The sequence below is a fragment of the Callithrix jacchus genome, chromosome 12, assembly GCF_049354715.1.
Source record: "Callithrix jacchus isolate 240 chromosome 12, calJac240_pri, whole genome shotgun sequence".
In the NCBI taxonomy this organism is placed as follows: Eukaryota; Metazoa; Chordata; class Mammalia; order Primates; family Cebidae; genus Callithrix; species Callithrix jacchus.
In genome coordinates this window covers 30,323,203-30,343,568 of record NC_133513.1, presented here as the reverse complement: position 1 = coordinate 30,343,568, position 20,366 = coordinate 30,323,203, and the positions used below count along the sequence as shown (strand labels likewise).

The following is a 20,366-nucleotide window of genomic DNA, read 5'->3' as shown; positions in this document are numbered from 1 at the left end:
CCCAAGTAACTGGGACTACAGGCACGCATCACCATGCCCAGCTAATTTTTAAATTTTTTTAGTAGAGACGGGGTTTCACCATGTTGGCCAGGATGGCCTCGATCTCTTGACCTCGTGATCCACCCACCTTGGCCTCCCAAAGTGCTGGGATTACAGGCGGTTTTTTTTTTTTTAATCTTTAGTAGAGATGGGGTTTCACTGTGTTAGCCAGGATGGTCTTGATCTCCTGCTCGTCATCTAGGTTTTAAGCCCTGCATGCATTAGGCATTTGTTCTGATGCTTTCCCTCCCCTTGTCCCCCGAGTCCAGGAGTTTAAGACTAGCCTGGGCACCACGGCAAAACCTGTCTCTACAAAAAAAACTAGCCAGGCATGGTGGCACATGCCTGTAGTTCCAGGTACTCAGAAGGCTTAGGTGAGAGGATCGCTTGAGCCTGAGAACTTGAGGCTGTGGTGAGCTATGATCCCACCACTGCGCTACAGCCTGGGTGGGTGACAGAGTGAGACCCTTTCCAAAAAATATCTGAGAAGCTCTTAAGGAGGCTGAGTGCACACTCTCTGAAATTTGTCTTTTACACACATGCACCTCTTGGTCTACCTTCCACTAATGTGCTTTTGATTGACACAGGTTCCAAAAATCCATTTCTCTGTTCTATAAAAAACATCAGGGCGAGGTGGCTCACGCCTGTAATCCCAGCACTTTGGGAGGCTGAGGCAGGTGGATCACAAGGTCAGGAGTTTGAGACCAGTCTGACCACCATGGTGAAATCCCATCTCTATTAAAATTACAAAAAAATTAGCCAGGCGTGGTAGCAGGCACCTGTAATCCAAGCTACTCGGGAGGCTGAGGCAGGAGAATTGCTTGAACCAGGAAGGTAGAGGTTGCAATGAGCCGAGATGGCACCACTGCACTCCAGCCTAGGTGACAAAAACAAGACCCCGTCTCAAAAAAAAAAAAAAAAGAGAGAGAGAGAAAGAAAAACATCGGTACAAGTTAATCCTCAGGCTCTGAGTCAGGAAAGTACTGGGGAGTAGTGGGGACTCCGGCAAACTTTGTGATGAAGCCTGGTCTAAAGGGAGCAGCTTGGCCAGGCACAGTGGCTCATTCTTGTAAACCCAGCACTTTGGAAAGCCGAAGTAAGAGGGTCACCTGAGCCCAGGAGTTCAAGACCAGCCTGGGCAACACAAAGAGACCCCATCTCTACAAAAGAGAATTTAAAATTATCTAGGTGTGGTGGTGTGTGTCTGCACACACCAGATACTTCAGAGGCTGAGGTGGGAGGATTGCTTTCAGCCTGGGAGATCGAGGATACAGTGAGTCAAGGTCATACCACTGCACTCCAGCTAGGGTGACAGAGCAAGACCCTGTTTCCAAAACGAATAAATAAATAAGAAATAAAGGGGGCAGCCACTCCTCAGATCAAGCCAGTTGCTGAGTGCATGAACATAAGTAAAATGCTTCTAGCTCTTGTACTAAAAAAAAAAAAAAGCTGGAAATCTGAGGTTTTCTAAATGAAATCTCACAATTTTAAAATAAATAATGGCTCTAATTTAGTTAGTTATTTAGAGATGGAATTTTGCTCTTGTTGCCCAGGCTGGAGTGCAATGGCATGACCTTGGCTCACCACAACCTTCCAGTTTCAAGTGATTCTCCTGCCTCAGCTTCCCCAATGGCTGGGATTACGGGCACGCGCCACTACGCCCGGCTAATTTTGTATTTTTAGTATAATTTTGTATTTTTAGTATTTCTCCATGTTGGTCACACTGGTTTCAAACTACTGAGCTCAGGTGATCTGCCCACCTAGGTCTCCCAAAGTGCTGGGATTAAAGGCGTGAGGCAACAGGTCCAACCCAAATTATTTATTTATTTTTTCTGATACAGTCTCACTCTGTCACCCAGGCTGGAGTGCAGTGGCTTGATCTCGGCTCACTGCAACCTCCTCCTCCCAGGTTCAAGCTATTCTCCTGCCTCTGTCTCCCCAGTAGCTGGGACTACAGGCATGCACCACCATGCCCAGGTAATTTTTGTATTTTTTAGTAGAGACGATGTTATTGGCCACGTTGGTCTCGAACTTCTGATCTCAAGTGATCCACCCACCTCGGCCTACCAAAGTGCTGGGATTACAGGATTGAGCCACCACGCCCAGTCACTGGCTTCAATTAAAAAAACAAAAAAGAGGCCTGGTGAGGTGGCTCACGCCTGTAATCCTAGCACTTTGGGAGGCCGAGGTGGGTGGATCACCTGAGGTCAGGAGTTCAAGACCAGCCTGGCCATCACGGTGAAACCCCATCTTTAAAAAAAAAAAAAAAAAAAAAATCTCCAGGCCAGTTGAAACACATTTCCCAGTTGCATCTGACAGTCTGTGACCTCTACTTAGGAAACCAAGAGAGATTAAGTTAGAGAGGTGAGCTTGAGCCAGGTTTCAAATCGCCTTAAATGGCAAGCTAAGGAATTTTGACTTGAACTCACAGGCTGCGAGTAATCAATAAAAGGTATTTTTGGAACAGGAATGTGGCCTGAGGCAAGGATTTGGGGACTCCTTGTAGTGGAGTTGCCGGTGAAATATAGGGAGAGGCAGGCAGGGATGCAGGGTGTTTCGACACAGGTTTGCGGCTGCCGAAGGGAGGACTGGAAGGACGGGTTGGATAAAAAAGATGAAGCCTAAAAGTATGGTCAAAGGAGGAGCGAAGCAGAAGAGAAAAACTGAGGCTCCGAGTTTACTAAGAATGAACCCACTCTCTTGAGAGGAGGCGCCAAGCAGTTTGGTGCCGGGCGTGCTGAGGTTGAGAAGCTGGCCCAAAAATCTGGTCTTGACAGCAACACGAAGCGGGGTCTGAGCTCCTTGGTGCAGCCCCAGCTCCGCTACTCGCTGCTGAGCGACGTGGGACGAGCCCGTGTTGATAAACCAGTCACCTCTAAGTAGGAGCTGGGATCCCCTCCTTCCCAGGCTGGCTCTCGGGAGGGTGGAGGATGGAGGTTGGAGAGTGCGGGTCCTCCCCCGGGGGGTTCAGGGTCTACAGCGAGGCGGGGAGGGGACCCTTCCAGAAGAGGCAGGAGAGGGCCGCTCCCTCGGCCAGCCTCAGGTCGCCTGAGCTCCGCGGGCACGAGCAGCCGAGGTCCTGGTAGACTCGCGCTCCGCAGCCCCCGTGCAGACCCGCGGCCCTCTCCTTGCCTCCCCAGCGCCTGGTCCTCCTTTGCTGGAATTCAGGGATCAGGGATGCCTTTGGGGGACTCCTTCCCCTCCTACGGTCTGAGCGCCAGACCGGGAGCCGCAAGTCAGGAGCTGGAGCCGGAGCGGGACCCAGGCCGGAAGTGCGGCACCCTCCGCGGGCCTCTCTAGGAGCGGGGGCACCGGCGTCTCAGTGGGAATAACCCCTTCCGCTCCGGGAGGCCAGCGCCACGGGTTCGCTCGCTTCCTTCCTGAGAAGGGCCGAGTGGTCGCCGCTAGCCACTCTAGGGACAGGGCCCCGATCCGCCTCATGGCTTAGCTCCTCCGACAAGTTATTCAACCTCTGAATCTCAGTTTTCTTCCTCACAAGCGGTTACCGTAAGGATTCCATTAATTAATGCACCACTCAGAAGAGCGGCTGGACCCGGCGTGGTGGTGCGCGCCTGTGATCCCAGCACTGGGAAGCCGAAACGGGAGGATAGCCTGAGCCCAGGGGCTTGAGGCACTGCAGTGAGCTATGATCACACCACTGTACTGCAGCCTGGGTGACAGTGAGACACTGTCTGGAGGGGGGATAAAAGCTAGATGTCATTTTTTTTTACTCTGCTACGAAAGGACTGTTGGTGGAGGGTCGGGTTTGAGACATGAGAATAAGAAACATGATTTTAAAAATGATAGTAATAACTGCTATTTACTGAGGACCTTCTGTGTGCTAGGTTCCTTATACACCTTATCTCTATAACCTCAGGGCAATTGTGTGAAGGGAAATGTTAATATTATTCCCATTTTATGGATTAACGGGTTAATAACTGAGTATATGTCAGAGTCTGATTTGATCTCAAAGCCGCGTGATTCCAGAGTGCACGATTTTCTCTCACCTCTGCACTGAATCTCCATTTGGGAAATTTTCCTGGGAATTCCAAACTAAAGCATCAAACTTGGACATCTAGTTAGTTCTGAGCTGTGCTAAATCACCTAATTCCTACAACAGGATGAAAATCAATCATGAATGGTGTTGGCCCAGAACAGCCACCAACTTCATTTAAAGAAGATCTCACGCCTGTAATCCCAGCACTTTGAGAGGCCAAGGAGGGCAACATAAGGAGACCCAGACTCTACAAAGGAAAAATAAAATAAGAAGCCAGGTGTTGTGGCCTGTACCTGTGGTCCCAACTACTCAGGAGGCTGAGGTGGCAGGATCACCTGAGTCCAGGAGGTCGAGGCTGCAGTGAGCTGTAGTCATGCCACCACACTCCAGCCTTGGTGACAAAGTAAAACCCTGTCTTAAATTTAAAAAGAAAAAAAAAAGAGGCCGGGTGAGGTGGCTCACACCAGGACTTTTCGAGGCCGAGGAGGGTGGATCATGAGGTCAGGAGTTCAAGACCAGCCTGGCCAAGATGGTGGCACCCCATTTCTACTAAAAATACAAAAATTAGCCAGGCTAGGCATGGTGGTGGGCGCCTGTAATCCCAGCTACTCGAGAGGCTGAGGCTGAGAATTGCTTGAACCCGGGAGGCGGAGGTTGCAGTGAGCCGAGATCATGCCACTGCACTACAGCCTAGGTGACAGAGCAAGACTCTGTCTAAAAAAAAAAAGAAGACCTTGTGACTTTGAAAAGAAGCAAGTTTTAGACAAAGACAGAAAACAGACAGGGACTGTGTTTTAAGGATAAAATAAAACCACGCTCTTATATGCAAGAGCAATTACCATCCAACCCCCTGTTCACATAGCCTGTGGAGTCTTGAAGAACAGACCTTCTGTGCTGCCTTTCTTCCTGCTTCCACTGCTCAAGGGGCCTCTGTGCAGTTTCCACTCAGTTCCAGCGTTTAGTACTAAAGGCTCGTAGAGTTTGTGGAGGCCTGGAGGACATGGCCTGTCTTGTCTTCCGTTCATTCCCTGCAGAGCTTGAACCCTAGAGACTTAGCAGCTAGACAGTCATGGAAGAGAGCAAGCCAGAGAGTAGGGAGGGCCTAGGGTGAGAACTTGCTCACAGCCATGCCCTTGGCCATGTCGCTGGCTCTGCCTGGTGTAAGCTTTGAGGAGCAGGGCACTGTCCATCTTGCCATCTCCGCATCCTAACCCTGAGAACAGTGTGGGGCTTTTTCAGGAGGGCTCCAAGGTTGTGGTTTAGTCAGGACTACAACCCAGATTCCTTACCTGCTGGCTGAGGGCTTCACATTGCATCAGATTGTCTCTGGCAGCCAGGTATGTTGGCTCAGGCCTGTAATTTCAGCATTTTGGGAGACTGAGGCAGGTGGATCACGAGGTCAGGAGATTGAGACCATTCTGGCAAACATGGTGAAGCCCCGTTTTTTGTTTTGTTTTTTTTTTTGAGATGGAGTTTCACTGTTGTTACCCAGGCTGGAGTGCAATGGCGCGATCCCAGCTCACTGCAACCTCCGCCTCCTGGGTTCAAGCAATTCTCCTGCCTCAGCCTCCCGAGTAGCTGGGACTATAGGCGCACACCACCATGCCCAGCTAATTTTTGTATTTTTAGTAGAGACGGGGTTTCACCTTGTTGACCAGGATGGTCTCGATCTCTTGACCTTGTGATCCACCTGCCTTGGCCTCCCAAAGTGCTGGGATTATAGTGAAACCCCATTTTTACTAAAAATACAAAAAATTATCCAGGCATAGTGGCACGTGCTTGTAGTCCCAGCTACTCAGGAGGATGAGGCAGGAGACTTTCGTGAACCCGGGAGGCGGAGGTTGTAGTGAGCCAAGATCGTGCCATTGCACTCCAGCCTAGAAGACAGAGCAAGACTCCATCTCAAAAAAAAAAAAAATTCTCAGTCAGGTGTGGTAGCTCACGCCTACAATCCCAGCACTTTGGGAGGCTGAGGGGGGTTGATCACTTGAGGTCAGAAGTTTGAGACCAGCCTGGTCAACATGGTGAAATCCTGTGTCTGATAAAAATACAAAAAAAAAAAAAAAAATTAGCTGGGCATGGTGGCTCATGCATATAGTCCCAACTACTTGGGAGGCTGAGGCAGGAGAATCACTTGAACCAAGATGCAGAGGTTGCAGTAAGCTGAGAGCAAGCCACTGCACTCCAGCCTGGGTGACGGAGCAAGACCCTAAAAAAAGAAAAGTGTGCATGGTCTTTGAATCCAGGGTTGTGCCATAGTCCTCTTGGTGCCCTAGTGTACCTTCTGCGAGACACTCACTGCCCTGGCCGTTTACACGAGAGATAATTCAATGCAACCTGAAGTTCCCCCATTTTTTTTTTTTTTTTTTTTTTGAGACAGAGTCCTGCTTTGTCACCCAGGCTGGAGTGCAGTGGCTTGCTCGAGGCTCACTACAACCTATGCCTCCTGGTTCCAGTGATTCTCCTGCCTCAGCCTCCTGAGTATCTGGAACTACAGGCACATGCCACTGTGCCTGGCTAATTTTTGCATTTTTTTTTTTTAGTAGAGACAGGGTCTCACTATGTTGGCCAGGCTGGTCTCGAACTTCTAGCCTCAAGTGATCCGCTCACCTTGGCCTCCCAAAGTGCTGGGATTACAGGCGTGAGCCACCATGCCCAGCCATTCTTCTTCACTTTTAAATTTTTCTGTAGAGATGGGAGGCGGGGGGCTCACTATGTTGCCCAGGCTGGTCTTGAACTCTTGGCCTCAGGAGATTCTCCCACCTCAGCTCTTTTTCACTTTTTATATTTTGAAAAAGAATTCATGGCTGGGCACAGTGGCTCATGCCTGGAATCCCAGCACTTTGGGAAGCTGAGGCAGGTGGATCAGGAGGTCAGGAGATCAAGACCATCCTGGCCAACATGATGAAACCCCATCTCTACTAAAAAAAATACAAAAATTAGCTGGGCATGGTGGTGTGCACCTGTAGTCCCAAGGAGGCTGAGGCAGGAGAATCACTTGAACCTGGGAGGCAGAGGTTGCAGTGAGCCGAGATCAAGCCACCGCACTCCAGCCTGGGCAACAGAAGGGAACGCTGTCTCAAAAAAAATAAATAAATAAAAGAAGAAGAAGAATTCGCATGATTAAAAGAAATTCAAACTGAAGAAGAATTCACATGATTAAAAGAAATTCAAACTGTATAAAAAGGTAGATGTATAAAAAAGCAAGATTCCCTCCTGCTTCTGCCCACCCACTTCCCGTTCCCCCTCCTGAGCTGAGCTCTCTTACCAATTTCTTGTGTCTTTCTGAGCTAGTCCATGCATATGCAAGCATCTCCTTTTAGAAAGCACAGAATGGATGGCACACAGTAATGCTTGCTTTTCCCCTTGCCTTTTTCACATCAGAACCTATTTTGGAGAATGTTTCATGTCAGTTTCTACATAGCTGCTTTTATTTTCAAAGCCAATTATTCCATTATGTGGATATGCTATGATTTATTGAATCAACTCTACAGTGGACATAGGTTATTTTCAGTCTTTTGCTATAAAAAACATTTCAGTGGAAACGGTAGTACGTAAATAAATCTCTGTGTGCATGTGTGACCATGCCTGTGGGATCTAGAAGTGGAACTGCTGCATCAAAGGGTGTGGACATTTTGAACCTTGATCAGTGCAGCCAAATCTTTCTCCAAAGAAGAAGTGCAAATGTATACCCTTACTAATGTTTGAGTGCCTCTTTCTCCACATAGCAGATAATTATATTTAATAATCTCTTAGGTTAAAAACAGTATTTCAGGCCAGGTGTGGTGGCTCATGCCTATAATCCCAGCACTTTGGAAGACCGGGCGGGTGGATCACCTGAGGCCAGGAGTTCGAGACCATCCTGGCTAACATGGCGACACCCTGTCTCTACTAAAAATATGAATATTAGCTGGGTGCCATGGCACATGCCTGTAGTCCCAGCTACTCAAGAGGCCAAGGCAGAAGAATCACGTGAACCCAGGAGATGGAGGTTGCAGTAAGCTGAGATCGTGCCACTGCACTCCAACCTGGGCGACAGGGCAAGACTGTCTCAAAAAAAAAAAAAAAAAAAAACTGAGTGATAAGTCTGTGAGTGTAAAAGTTATCTGGTTGTGGCGGTGCTCACCTGTAGTCCCAGCTACTCCGGAGGTTGAGGTGGGAGGACTGCTTGGCCCTTGGGAGGTCGAGGTTGGATTGTGCCACTGCACTCCAGCCTGGCTCAAAAAATGAATAAATAGGGCTGGGCACAGTGGCTAACACCTGTAAGCACTTTGGGAGGCCAAGGTGGGTGGATCACAAGGTCAGGAGTTCAAGACCAGCCTGGCCAAGATGGTGAAACCCCATCTCTACTAAAAATACAAAAAAATTAGCTAGGTATAGTGGCACGCGCCTGTAATCCCAACTACTTGGGAGGCTGAGGCAGAGAAATGCCTAAACCTGAGATTCACCACTGCACTCCAGCCTAGGCGACAGAGCGAGACTCCGTCTCAGGAAAAAAACAAAAACAAAAACGAATAAATAAAACCACTATTACAAATCATATCTTCCAGCCTTAAACCCAGTAGATGATCTAGAGAATGTCAAATTTAAAGCACTGGTTAGGTCAGGCATGGTGGCTCATGCCTGTAATCCCAGCACTTTGGAAGGCCAAGGCAGGTAGATCATCAGTGGTCAGGACTTCAAGGCCAGCCTGGCCAACATGGTAAAACCCCATCTCTACTAAAAATATAAAAATGAGGCAGGTGTGGTGGCTCATGCCTGTAATCCCAGCACTTTGGGAGGCTGAGGTAGGTGGATCATGAGATACCGTAATCCCAGTACTTTGGGAGGCTGAGGCAGGATTTCCAAGACCAGCCTGGCCAGCATTGTAAAACCACATCTATACTAAAAATACAAAAATTAGCCAGGCATGATAGTGCCTGCCTGCAGTCCTAGCTACTTGGGAGGCCGAGGCAGGAGACTCATCTGGACCCAGAAGGCAGTGCTTGAAGTAAGCCGAGATCTTGCCACTACACTCTGTCTCAAAAAAAAAAAAAAAAAAAAAAGCCAGGTGTGGCGGCACGTGCCTATAATCCCAGCTACTCAGGAGGCTGAGGCAGGAGAATCACTTGAATCTGGGAGGTGGAGATTGCAGTGAGCCGAGACTGTGCCACTGCATTCCAGACTGGGTGACAGAGTGAGACTCCATCTCAAAAGAATTTTTTAAGCATGGGTGAAGTCTAAGAAAAACCAGGACAAATTGTAACCTTTGGCCCTATGGAGTTACTCCACAGATACACAGTATCTCCTCTCTGCTCAGCTCCAGGGGCCAGAGAGAATGAAACACAGTGGCCCTGGAAATATCCAACCAGTAAGATGATGATTTCTGTTTCATACTCTAAGAGGATAATATTTGGAAGTTTTGCTGTTTGTTTGCTCTTTTCCTTTTTTTCTCTTTTGTAGAGACAGGGCCTCACTGTGTCACCCCAGCTGGAGTACGGTGGTGCAGTCATAGCTCACCGCAGCCTCCAATTCCTGGGCTCGAACAATTCTCCCACCTCAGCCTCCCCAAGTGTTGAGATAATAGGTGTGAGCCACGGCACCCAGCCTGCTTTTGTACTCTTAGAGCTGCCCACTAGGTTTCGAGCAAGCCTGCCTATAGGGGCAGTCAAGCTGTGCTGGTGTCAAGCTGGTCTAGCTGCAGGTCATCTGTTAGGCCCCCTCCTTTTTTTCTTAGAAGTCTAGGGTCTTGTTATGTTGCCCAGGCTGGTCTTGAACTCCTGGCCTCAAGTGATCCTCCTGCCTTGGTCCCCACAAAGTGCTGGCATTACAGGTGTGAGCCGCCTCACCTGGCCAGTAATGGCGGCTTTAAAAGCATGACTATCAAATTCATGGCAGCCATACTCAGTATCATACATCACCGGGGCTTTGTTTGTCCATCCATGTCCAAGTTAGATTGGATCCAGAAATAGGGGATGGGGTTGAAGATGTGGCCCTGTGCATCACAAAACATTCATTTGCTGAAGACCCACAGGAGATCTTCCCTGGATGCACCACATGAATTGCAGACCCAGTATTTATTTGCACACGTCTCTAGAAAGATCAGCCAATCTGCATATAGCATATGTTTTGTGTACCAACACTAGCTTCGTGTTATAATTCCCCCTTTAATTCCCCTTGCCATTTCAGTTGTCTTAATCATACTACTTACTCCACTACTACTGCTACTGTCAGTAATGACAATGGCCAAGATTCAGCAACCGTGAGTCAGTAAGGATCAGATGCCAGGCACCTGTCGGGTAATATGTGGCTCTGTAAATGCTTCATGTCCTTTTTGAAACCAAGCAAGATATAAACAACGAAACAAACAAAACTGTAAAATTCCCTCCTCTCCTTTATGGGACCCACTTGAAGGTGTTCTTTAAATATCTGAAGCTTTATATAACTAGAGAAAGGCTGCACAACTTCAACTTCATAGGTAACCTTGTAACTGTGTCTGAAAATAAACCAGCTGGGTGTGGTGGCTCACGGCTGTAATCCTATCACTTTGGGAGGCTGAGACGGGCAAATCACTTGAGGTCAGGAGTTCGAGATCAGCCTAACCAACATGTTGAAACCCTGTCTCTACTAAAAATACAAAAATTAGCCGGGTGTGGTGGCGTGCACCTGTAATCCCAACTACTCAGGAGGCTGAGGTAGGAGAATCACTTGAACCCAGGAGGCACAGGTTGCAGTATACCAAAATGGCACCACTGCACTCCAGCCTGGGTGACTCTCTGGTGCATAGCAGTGAGCACAATCTCAGCTCACTGCAACCTCTGCCTCCTGAGTTCAAAAGATTCTCCAGCTTCATCTTCCCAAGTAGCTCGGATTACAGGCATGTATCACCAAGCCTGGCTAATTTTAAATTTTAGTAGAGACTAGGTTTCACCATGTTGGCCAGGCTGGTGTCAAACTCCTGACCTCAGGTTGTCCATCCACCTAGGCCTCCCAAAGTGCTGGGATTACAGGTGTGAGCCACCTTGCCTGGCCTATACATTTATTTACCCAATTATATATTTTTTAATAGCTTAAAGTTATGTTGACTTTAAAAATGTAAAAATTCCATGATTTCAAAAAGTACAATCTGTGTTTAAGTCCTCTACTGATAGTAAGGACCATGGAGGGTTCTGAAGGGGAACACAGCAGTGCTTTTAGGAAGATCCACGGGGCACCAGATGGGCAGGGAGAAGTAAAGGGCGCTGAAGTGGGACAACCCATTTGAAAGTCACTACAGTGATTCAGGAATGAGGACCTGAAGACTCCAGTGGCCTGGGGTAGGGAGGTGAGAGTAGTGGGAGTGCCACAGGCCTCAGGACCTATTGATGAAAGGGGTGGATCCCTCTGGCCTTGGGGAGCGAATAATTAGGTGTAGTGTAGGGCAATGGAGCTGGTGAATCTGTGGTGATGGTCTAGTGGAAAGATTTGTTAGGCAAATGGAGAGAAAGAACAAGGCGAGGAGGTGGTGATTCATGCCTTTAATCCTAGTGCTTTGGGAGGCTGAGGTGGGAGGATCACTTGAGGTCAGGAGTTATAGACCAGGAGTTCAAGACTAGGAGTTTGAGATCAGCCTGAGCAACAGAGCAAGACCCTATCTCTACAAAAAATACAAAAATTAAGTGGGTGAAGTGGTGCATGCCTGTAGTCCCAGCTTCAGGAGGCTGAGGCAGGAGGACCATTTGAGCCCTGGGAGTCAGGGCTGAAGTAAGCTGTGACTGTGCTACTGCACTCCAGCCTGGGTGACAGAGTCAGATGCTGTCTTAAAAACAGGGGTACACCAGGAGTGGTGGCTCACACCTGTAATCCCAGCACTTTGGGAGGCTGTGGCGGGTGGATCATGAGGTCAGGAGTTCAAGACCAGCTTGGCCAAGATGGTGAAACCCCATCTCTATTAAAATTACAATAATTATCTTGGTGTGGTGGCGGGTGTGCCTGTAATCCCAGCTACTCAGGAGGCTGAGGCAAGAAAATCGCTTGAATCCAGGAGGTGGAGGTTTCAGTGAGCCGAAATGGTGCCCCTGCACTCTAGCCTGGGTGGCAGAGCAAGACTGTCTCAAAAAAAAGCAGGGGGGTGGGGGTGAGGAGAGGGCTAGGGGCTGGGCAGTAGACATCTAGGGATTTGCGAATTGGCCACACTGAGATTTCTCAGGAAGAGAACATAAGGGAAGGGCACAGGTCTGAGCTGTGGGAAATGCAGCTGTTAGCAGGCACCAGGAGGGCAGGAGGTCTGATGTGTGAAGCATTATGGAGACATGGTAGGTTTTTGGGCAGAGGAGTGACTGATCATGAAATCCCAAGGTGAGAGGGACCTACCAGTCCTCAGCCTCAGCTCTCACCCCACATTTAAGGACTGCAGTTCTGAAAAGCAGCTGCCAGCACACCTGTGGCTAACATGTCTTGAGGAAGGAGGCCTATCCACAGCGTCCCCTGCCTGCAGTGAGACTCTCTTCAGAGGGCGCCTCAGGTGTGGAACAGCATGGATCCCTCCAGCATCACCATCCTGCCCTCTATTGTGTCCCTGGTCAGAGCTCAGAGGTTGGAGCTTGTCATCTCAGGAAGTGGCTTTGAGAATCCTCTATCTCTTGCCTACCAGGAGGAGGATGTGGGCTCAGACAAGGAAGAGTGAGGCCAACCCAGCTCCACTGGTCGCCTCCTTTGGGAGAAGAAACACATTCTTCCCAAATGCTTGGACATGCATTACCTCATTTACTCCTCTGTCCCTTGGGTACCAAGGCTCATCTTCCCAAGGAAGAGGAAGCTGAATCTCCAAGAGTTGCCCAAGACCACACCAGCCAGTGAGGATGAAGGATTTAGACCCGGGTCTACCTCCAGGACGTCACTAAAGTTTTTTTGTTTGTTTTTTGTTTTGAGATGGAGTTTTGCTCTGTTGCTCATGCTGGAATGCAGTGGTGCCATCTCAGCTCACTGCAACCTCCAGCTCCTGGGTTCAAGCGATTCTCCTGCCTCAACCTCCCAAGTACCTGGGATTACAGGCACCCACCATCACGCCCAGCTAATTTTTTTTTTTCTGAGATGGCGTTTCACTCGAGTTGTCCAGGATGCAGTGCAATGGTATGATCTTGGCTCACCACAACATCTGTCTCCTGGGTTCAAGCAATTCTCTTGCCTCAGCCTCCCGAGAAGCTGTGGTAAACATCACCATGCCCGACTAATTTAGTATTTTTAGTAGAGACGGATTTTCTCCATGTTGGTCAGGCTGGTCTTGAACTCCTGATTGCAACTGATTTGCACGCCTTGGCCTCCCACAGTGCTGGGGTTACAGGCATGAGCCACCGCACCTGGCCAGGAACTCACTGTTCTTGCAGCCCCTCTGGGCAGAAGGCCCATTAACTAAGAACATTGGGCAAGTTGTTCATGACAGGTTTGGGGGTGGGACCCTCTTCATCCCTGCAAGAGCTCCCCTGCCAGGTGGGTCACCACCATGGCTGCAATGCCAGCTGACTGTGGGCAAGAGGACATGGCAGCCTTTATGTCCCTAGGAGCAGAACACCGACTGTTCCTGGAGGCCCAGATGGGAGTGCCCTGCCCTTCCCAGCTCCTCTCTCCAATTCTGAGGGAGAGGACGGAGGGACTGAGAGGCTCACCCTTGGGTCCCGGACATGCTTGGGCCTATCTGAGCAGGAGAGGCATGTTTAGGATCCACAGTGGCTCTGAAGCCAGCATGCTTGAGTTTAAATCCAGCCCAGCCAGTGGTAACCTGTGTGCAAGTGACTTATCCTTTCTGTCCCTGGGCTGATAAACAATGTTAGTGCCATGACTCATGGAGGTTTAAGGAGTTGCTACATGCAAACGCTTGGAACAGCATCTAGTGCACAATTAGTGATCAATAAATGCAACTATGTCGGTAGGCACCATCCTCATGTGTTACTCTGGGGCTGGGCGTGGTAGCTTATGCCTGTAATCCCAGTACTGTGGGAGGCCAAGGTAGGAGGACAGCTTGAATCCAGAAGTTTGAGACCAGTCTGGGCAATATAGTGAGATCCTACCTCTACAAAAAAATTTACAACTTGGCCAGGTGCGGTGGGTCACACCTGTAATCCCAGCACTTTGGGAGGCCGAGGCAGGTGGATCAAGAGGTCAGGAGTTCAAGACCAGTCTGGCCAATAAGATGAAACCCTGTCTCTACTAAAAATACAAAAATTAGCCAGGTACAGTGGCAGGTGCCTATAATCCCAGCTACTCAGGAGGCAGAGGCAGGAGAATTGCTGAACCAGGAGGGCAGGTGGCAGAGGTTGCAGTGAGCCAAGACTGCTCCACTGCACTCCAACCTAGGTGACAGAGTGAGATTCCATCTCAAAAATAAATAAATAAATAAATATTCAGGAAGAAGTTTTGTAAGGAACAAAAAAATATTAAATTCAGTTAGCCAGGCAGGGTGGCATGCAGCTGTACTTTCAGCTACTTGAGAGGCTAAGGTGGGAAGATTTGAGCCTAGGAATTCAAGGCTGCAGTGAGCTATGATCATGCCACTGTACTCCAGCCTGGGTGACAGGAAGACACTGACTCTAAAAATTAAAAATTACTCTGAACCTGGGAGACATAGACTAACTGGTCCAGAATCTATACCTACAGCTAAACAGGGGTTAGAACATTAGCAGTGAAGAACCGTTTATATAATGAAGCCACCTCAGTCTCAGGGTTGAGGACACAGAGGAGTGATAGGGATGGTGACCAGCTGGCAGGTTGGTGCCAGGTAAAGACGGAAGCTGTCCAGCCACAACCAGTTACTGATGTGAAAATGAGGATAATCTTGCCACATCTTTGGATTTTCCAAAGAAGCAGGAAATTCTATTTTAATTTTTTTTCTTTTTTGTTTTTGAGATGGAGTCTTGCTCTGTTGCCCAGGCTGGAGTGCAGTGGTGCTATCTCAGCTCACTGCAACCTCTGCCTCCCAGGTTCAAGCAATTCTCCTGCCTCAGCCTCCTGAGTAGCTGGGATTACAGGTGCATGCCACCATGCCCAGCTATTTTTGTATTTTTAGTAGAGATAGGGTTTCACCATGTTGGCCAGGCTGGTCTCAAACTCCCAACCTCAGGTAATTCTCCCACCTCAGCCTCCCAAAGTGCTGGGATTACAGGCATGAGCCACAATGCCCAGCAATTTTTAATTTTTAAAAATTTAATTTTTTTTTTTTTTGAGATAGATTCTCACTCTGTTGCCTAGACTGGAGTGCAGTGGTGCGATCTCAACTCACTGCAACCTCTGCCTCCTGGGTTTTAAGTGCTCCTGCCTCAGCCTCCTGAGTAACTGGGATTACAGGTGCATGCCACCATGCCCGGCTAATTTTTTTTGTATTTTTAGTAGAGATGGTGTTTCACCATGTTGGCCAGGCTGGTCTTGAACTCCTGCCCTCAAGTGATCTGCCCACCTCAGCCTCCCAAAGTGCTGGGATTACAGGTATGACCCACTTTGCCTGCCCGGCCACCCCCCTGCTTTTTTTTTTTTTTTTTTTTTCTTTGAGGCAGGGTCTCACTCTGTCACCTAGGCTGTAGTGGTGTGATCATGGCTCACGGTAGCCTCCACCTACCAAAAGTAAGTGATCTTTCTGCCTCAGCCCCTCAAGTAATTGGGACCACAGGCATGCATCACCATGTCTGGCTAATTGTTTTGAAGTTTTTCATAGAGGTGAGGTTTAACTATGTGGCCCAGCCTTCAAACTCCTGGGCTCAAGTGACCCTTCTGACTCAGCCTCCCAAAGTTCTGGGATTACAAGCATGAGCCACCAGACCTGTCTTTTCGCAATTTCTTTTCTCTTCTTTCCCTCCCTTCTTTTCTCTCTCTCTCCCTCCCTCTTTTTTTTTTTCTTTTGAGACAGGGTCTCACTCTGTTGTCCAGGCTGGAGTACAGTGGCTCAATCTCGGCTCACTGCAACCTCTGCCTCCCGGGCTCAAATGATCTGCCTGCCTTGGCCTCACAAAGTGCTGGGATTATAGGCATGAGCCACTGCACCCAGCTAATTTTTGTATTTTTAGTAGAGACGGGGTTTCACCATGTTGGCCATTCTGGTCTCGAACTCCTCACCTCAAGTGATCTACTTGCCTCGGCCTCCCAAAGTGCTGGGATTACAAGTGTAAGCCATTGCACCCAGCTGCCTTTAGCATTTTCTTTTGCTTTCTTTTCTTTTCTTTTTTTTGAGATGAAGTTTCACTCTTGCTGCCCAGGCTGGAGTGCAATGGCACGATCTTGGCTCACTGCAACCTCTGCCTACCAGGTTTAAGTGATTCTCCTGCCTCAGCCTCCCAAGTAGCTGGGATTACAGGCATGTACCACCACACCTGGCTAATTTTTTGTATTTTTATTAGAGATGGGGTTTCACCATGTTGTTCAGGCTGGTCTTGAGCTCCTGCCTTAGGTTATCCACTCACCTCAGCCTCCCAAAGTGCTGGGATTACAGGCATAAACCACGGCGCCTGGCCACCTTTAGTAATTACTGACTTTGGTTTGCTCTTCCCCCAGACCCGTCAGTCTCTGGACAGAGCCCTTTGCACGCTCCCAGGATTCCTCTGTGTCTATAACACACACACAATACCAAACTTCTGAAGGCTAGAAAGCCTGACTCCCATGCTTCTCTGAGGTATGCCCACCTTGGTGTGGACCACAGTCCCCAGGAATAATAATACAGTGTGTTCAACTAAAAGAATAAGGTGGCCTTAAGTACATCACTTGCATCTCATACCTTCATTTCCTCACCTGTGAAATAGGGATGATGGGCAACCTCACCCCATGGGATTGTGATAAGGAAGACAAGAGAGAAAGGCTATAAAAACTGCCAACACAGATAACTTGGACGTTGCGGGGCCACCAGTGTTCCTGGGTTTTTAAAGCTCCTTCTGCTGTGAGCCAGGTGCCTTCTGAGCTATGGGGAAAGAGGTTCTCCCTCCTGGGCCAGAGAAACCCCACTGGCTTCTTTCCTGCCACCGTGAGCCTCAGTTTCCTCCTTTGAGGGGAGGTGTTTAGGGAAGAGGGGCTGGGACACAGGCTGTCACAAATCCTTCCCGGCTGTGCTTGTCCCTGCAGCCCCAACTCGTGCAGCCATGACTTCTATCAAGCACTGGGGCCATGTTTAGTCGGTAGGGTGTTCCCTCTCAGGTCTGCCCTGCCAGACCATGCTGCCATCCCAGCCCCATCTCAGGGTTAGTCCAAACAAAGGCTGGTCTCAGGGGACCAGCAGCCTCCAAATCTGAGATAGGGCTTTCTGGGCGCGGCCAGCACAGCCCTGGCGAGATGGAGAGCGGCCAGCAGCCCAGGGACCCTCGCGGGCATTGGGGCTGCCCCAGACGCCTACACTGCCTGCTCCCACTGGAGACAGGGACAGAGGCGGCTTCCCAGCCTCCTCCCTGCTCTCACGGCTGTCCCCTTTTTTCCCCAGGCTGCGGGAGGCAAAGGGTTAAATCCCATAGAGCTGATGCTCTGACTCCAGGCTAGAGGGGCCCGGGAAGCTGGGGTCACTTCCTGCTCCGTCCCAGTCACCCTGAACTGGTCCCCGGGTCCTCAGCCTGGAATCACCCCTTGAGAAGGACCCCAGAGTCCTCCGCGCCCAGCCCATCCCCCGAGGCAGGGCACTGAAGGGGTTAAGTCCCCTGGGGCTGGATTCCGCCTTCCAGCTTTTCCCAGACCCCAGAGCCGTGAGTTGGGGACGCCTGGGTTCCTGGGGGGTAGCCTGGAGGGCCCGGGACGACCGCCGGGGAACAATGGGGTCTGGGAGGCGGGGGCCCGGAGGCTGGGCCTGAGCCCCCCACCCCGCCCGGGGCCGTGGCCGGGGGTGGGGGCGGGCGGGGGGCGCGGAGGGCCGAGGATTCTGGGAAGCGCGGGGGTCGGCGGCGGGGGAGGGGAGCCTGGGGATTCTGGGAAGAGGGATCGGCCGGGGCCGGGGGCCGGCGCTGCCAGCGCAGCCCTGGAGGAGCCCAGCTGTGCTGGAAGGAGCCAGCACCTGGGGGCCGGGGGTGGGGGCAGAGATGCCCAGGCTCTGGATCAGCAGCGGGACGGGGTCAGGGCTCCGGGGAACAGAAGTTTGGGTGGTGCAGGCAGTCGGGGGGGGGCCGAGCCGGGCGGCCGCATTCCCACCGCCTCCATGTCAGGGTCACCCTGGGCCGCTCCCCACACCTCTCTGGAGGCGGCTCCTCCTTCCCTCCCTCTGCAGCGAGGCCATCGCGAGGTCTCAGGCTGGCGTGCCTGGCGCCTGGACTCCCAGCGCCTTGGCCTCCCTCAGTCTTCCCACCTCCATGCTCTGTGCCAGCCCTGTCATTAACCCTTTCCCTCCTATCGCTGGGTGGGAATTTCTCGGAGGTCATCGATGTCCACAAGCTCTTACCTGTCCCCAGCAAACACAGCAGGGCATCCTTCCCAGATGGGACATCAGGCAGCCCCCAGCCCCCAGCGTGGCAGAGGTCTCCTCTTCCACCATCCCAAAGACACTTACAGGCTGGGGAGGGGGATTCTCCAAGCTTAAGTAGCTGCAGAGATGAAGAAATTAATTTACTTCCTAAATGCTAACTTCTCTCTCCTACTGCTCTTTGGCAGGGTGTAGCCCGTCTTGCTTCACCTTGTTCACCTCTCGGCTGCCTCCTGCCATGTCTCCCTAGCCCCAGTGCCCCTGTGCACACAGCGCCCACCCTACACAGCCATCCAAAGTTTCCAGGCCCCACCCCAGAATTCTCCCAAGGGTGTAAATTGTGTGGGACGTCCTCCTAGTGCTTTGTTCCTGTGGCCCTGTTCCCTCATCCTGGACTCATCTCACTATTTTTGGAGTGACAGTCGGCTGTTTTTCACCAGGGGGCCACTTTGGAACTCCTGCTCATTTGCTGCCATCCCCTTGCAAACTGATCTTTAAAGGCATTAGACCAAACAGGTGTTCCAGGGGCTAGGAACATTTCACTCATTCATTCAACAAAGTTTCTGGAGCACCTACTCCATGTCAGGGCCATCCTAGGCTTGGGAAATAGCCTCAACAAAACAGAACAAAAGGAGTGGAAGGACAGTTCATGTGGGAGTGGGGATAGGAGGGCTTCGGTAGGGAGTAGAGCTCCAGCTTATGGGCACAGACCCACAGGCCTAGTCACTGGGTCCAACTCCTTTTCTAGCCTGGGAAACCTCTGGGCTCCAGGAATTTCTCCAGCCTATTCTCACTGACAGCAGGCTCCCCGTGAGCTGTCCTCATCACCTGTCTCCTGCCAGCCTCCCACAAGCATGAGAGTTTCACATGACTCCCAAGGTCACCTCATGCTCTCAGAGACAGGGAGCCCCGCTTTTGTGATCTTAGCTCTGCCACTTCTCAGCCCTGACCTTGGAGAGGTCTCCCCAGGCGTTGATGTACTAATCTGTAAAATGGACAGCCTGAGTCCTGGGTCTCCTTACCAGGCTGTGGGAGAACTGGGTGAGAGAAATGATACCATGACAGGTGCTGTGTCCCCTGCAGTGTTCACACAACGTCCATTCTCCCCTTCTTCCTTTTTCTCTCCCTCTGGGTGGTTCCTGCAGACGCTCCTGGCAGCTTTAAACTTCCCTCCCCCCACCTCTGGCCTGACCCTCTTTCTGTGCTTGGATAACGGGAAAGTGCCCCAGTCCTTTTAGAGGGGCCTATCCCCTCTGGGAAACTTTTTTTTAACCCTTTAAGTGTCTCAGGCAGCCTCGGTTCTCTTTGGAGCACAGAAGGGAAAAGTTTATTGGTCTCAATTAGCAGCCCCATTAAGGAGGAAAATTAGAGTCTTAATGAGCTTTCTCTGATTAGCAAAATAACAGGTTTCCCAGCCTCTGGGCATCAGAAGTGTGGGGTGAAAACCTCCTTCCCTTGTGGATGTCAGAGACAGCTCCAGCCCCCAGTCTGGGTTCAAAGGCTTATGAGTGATGAGTTTTTAATTACACTCTTAAATTCACCTGCTTGCTTAGTTGTGATCTTAAGATCTGGAGCTGGAATCAGGCCCGCAGGGGAAGGGGGCCACAACCCGTGCCCAGAAAAATGGGGTGGGAGGACACTGAAGCTCACACAAGGAGGAATGGGGCAGGGCAGGGCAGGAGCGAGGTTCAGAGGGAGTAAAGCAAAGTGCAAAATCAGCTCCCAGTGTGTGCTCATCACTCTCTTCCCCCGCAGGGTCCCTGGAACACTGCAGTCCTGAGCTCTGGAATGGAGCCGGAGACTGCGCTGTGGGGCCCGGATCTGCAGGGTCCAGAACAGAGCCCCAACGATGCTCACAGAGGTGAGGGACACAAGAAGGGGCCTCAGTCCCGGCAAGATGGTGGCCCTGGTTCAGGGAGGGGCCTAGACTCTGGGGGACACGCAGGGGAGGGAAGAGAG

General features: G+C 50.6%; 1 protein-coding gene across 4 annotated transcripts in view; it reads left to right on the top strand.

Annotated features, from left to right (window-relative positions):
• The window catches only part of ZNF629 (zinc finger protein 629), a 37,450-nt gene that overhangs the window by 11,230 nt on the left and 5,854 nt on the right, over positions 1 to 20,366 (top strand). For 2 of the 4 annotated variants that reach the window (XM_078345165.1, XM_035267436.3), the window contains exon 2: positions 20,163 to 20,268. In XM_078345165.1, the coding sequence (XP_078201291.1) occupies positions 20,196 to 20,268 (73 nt within the window). In that variant the 5' untranslated portion in view covers positions 20,163 to 20,195. Of the gene's footprint in view, positions 1 to 17,539; positions 17,701 to 17,915; positions 18,063 to 20,162; positions 20,269 to 20,366 lie in introns of those variants that run through there. The other 2 variants (XM_009009458.6, XM_035267435.3) reach the window with 2 other exon arrangements.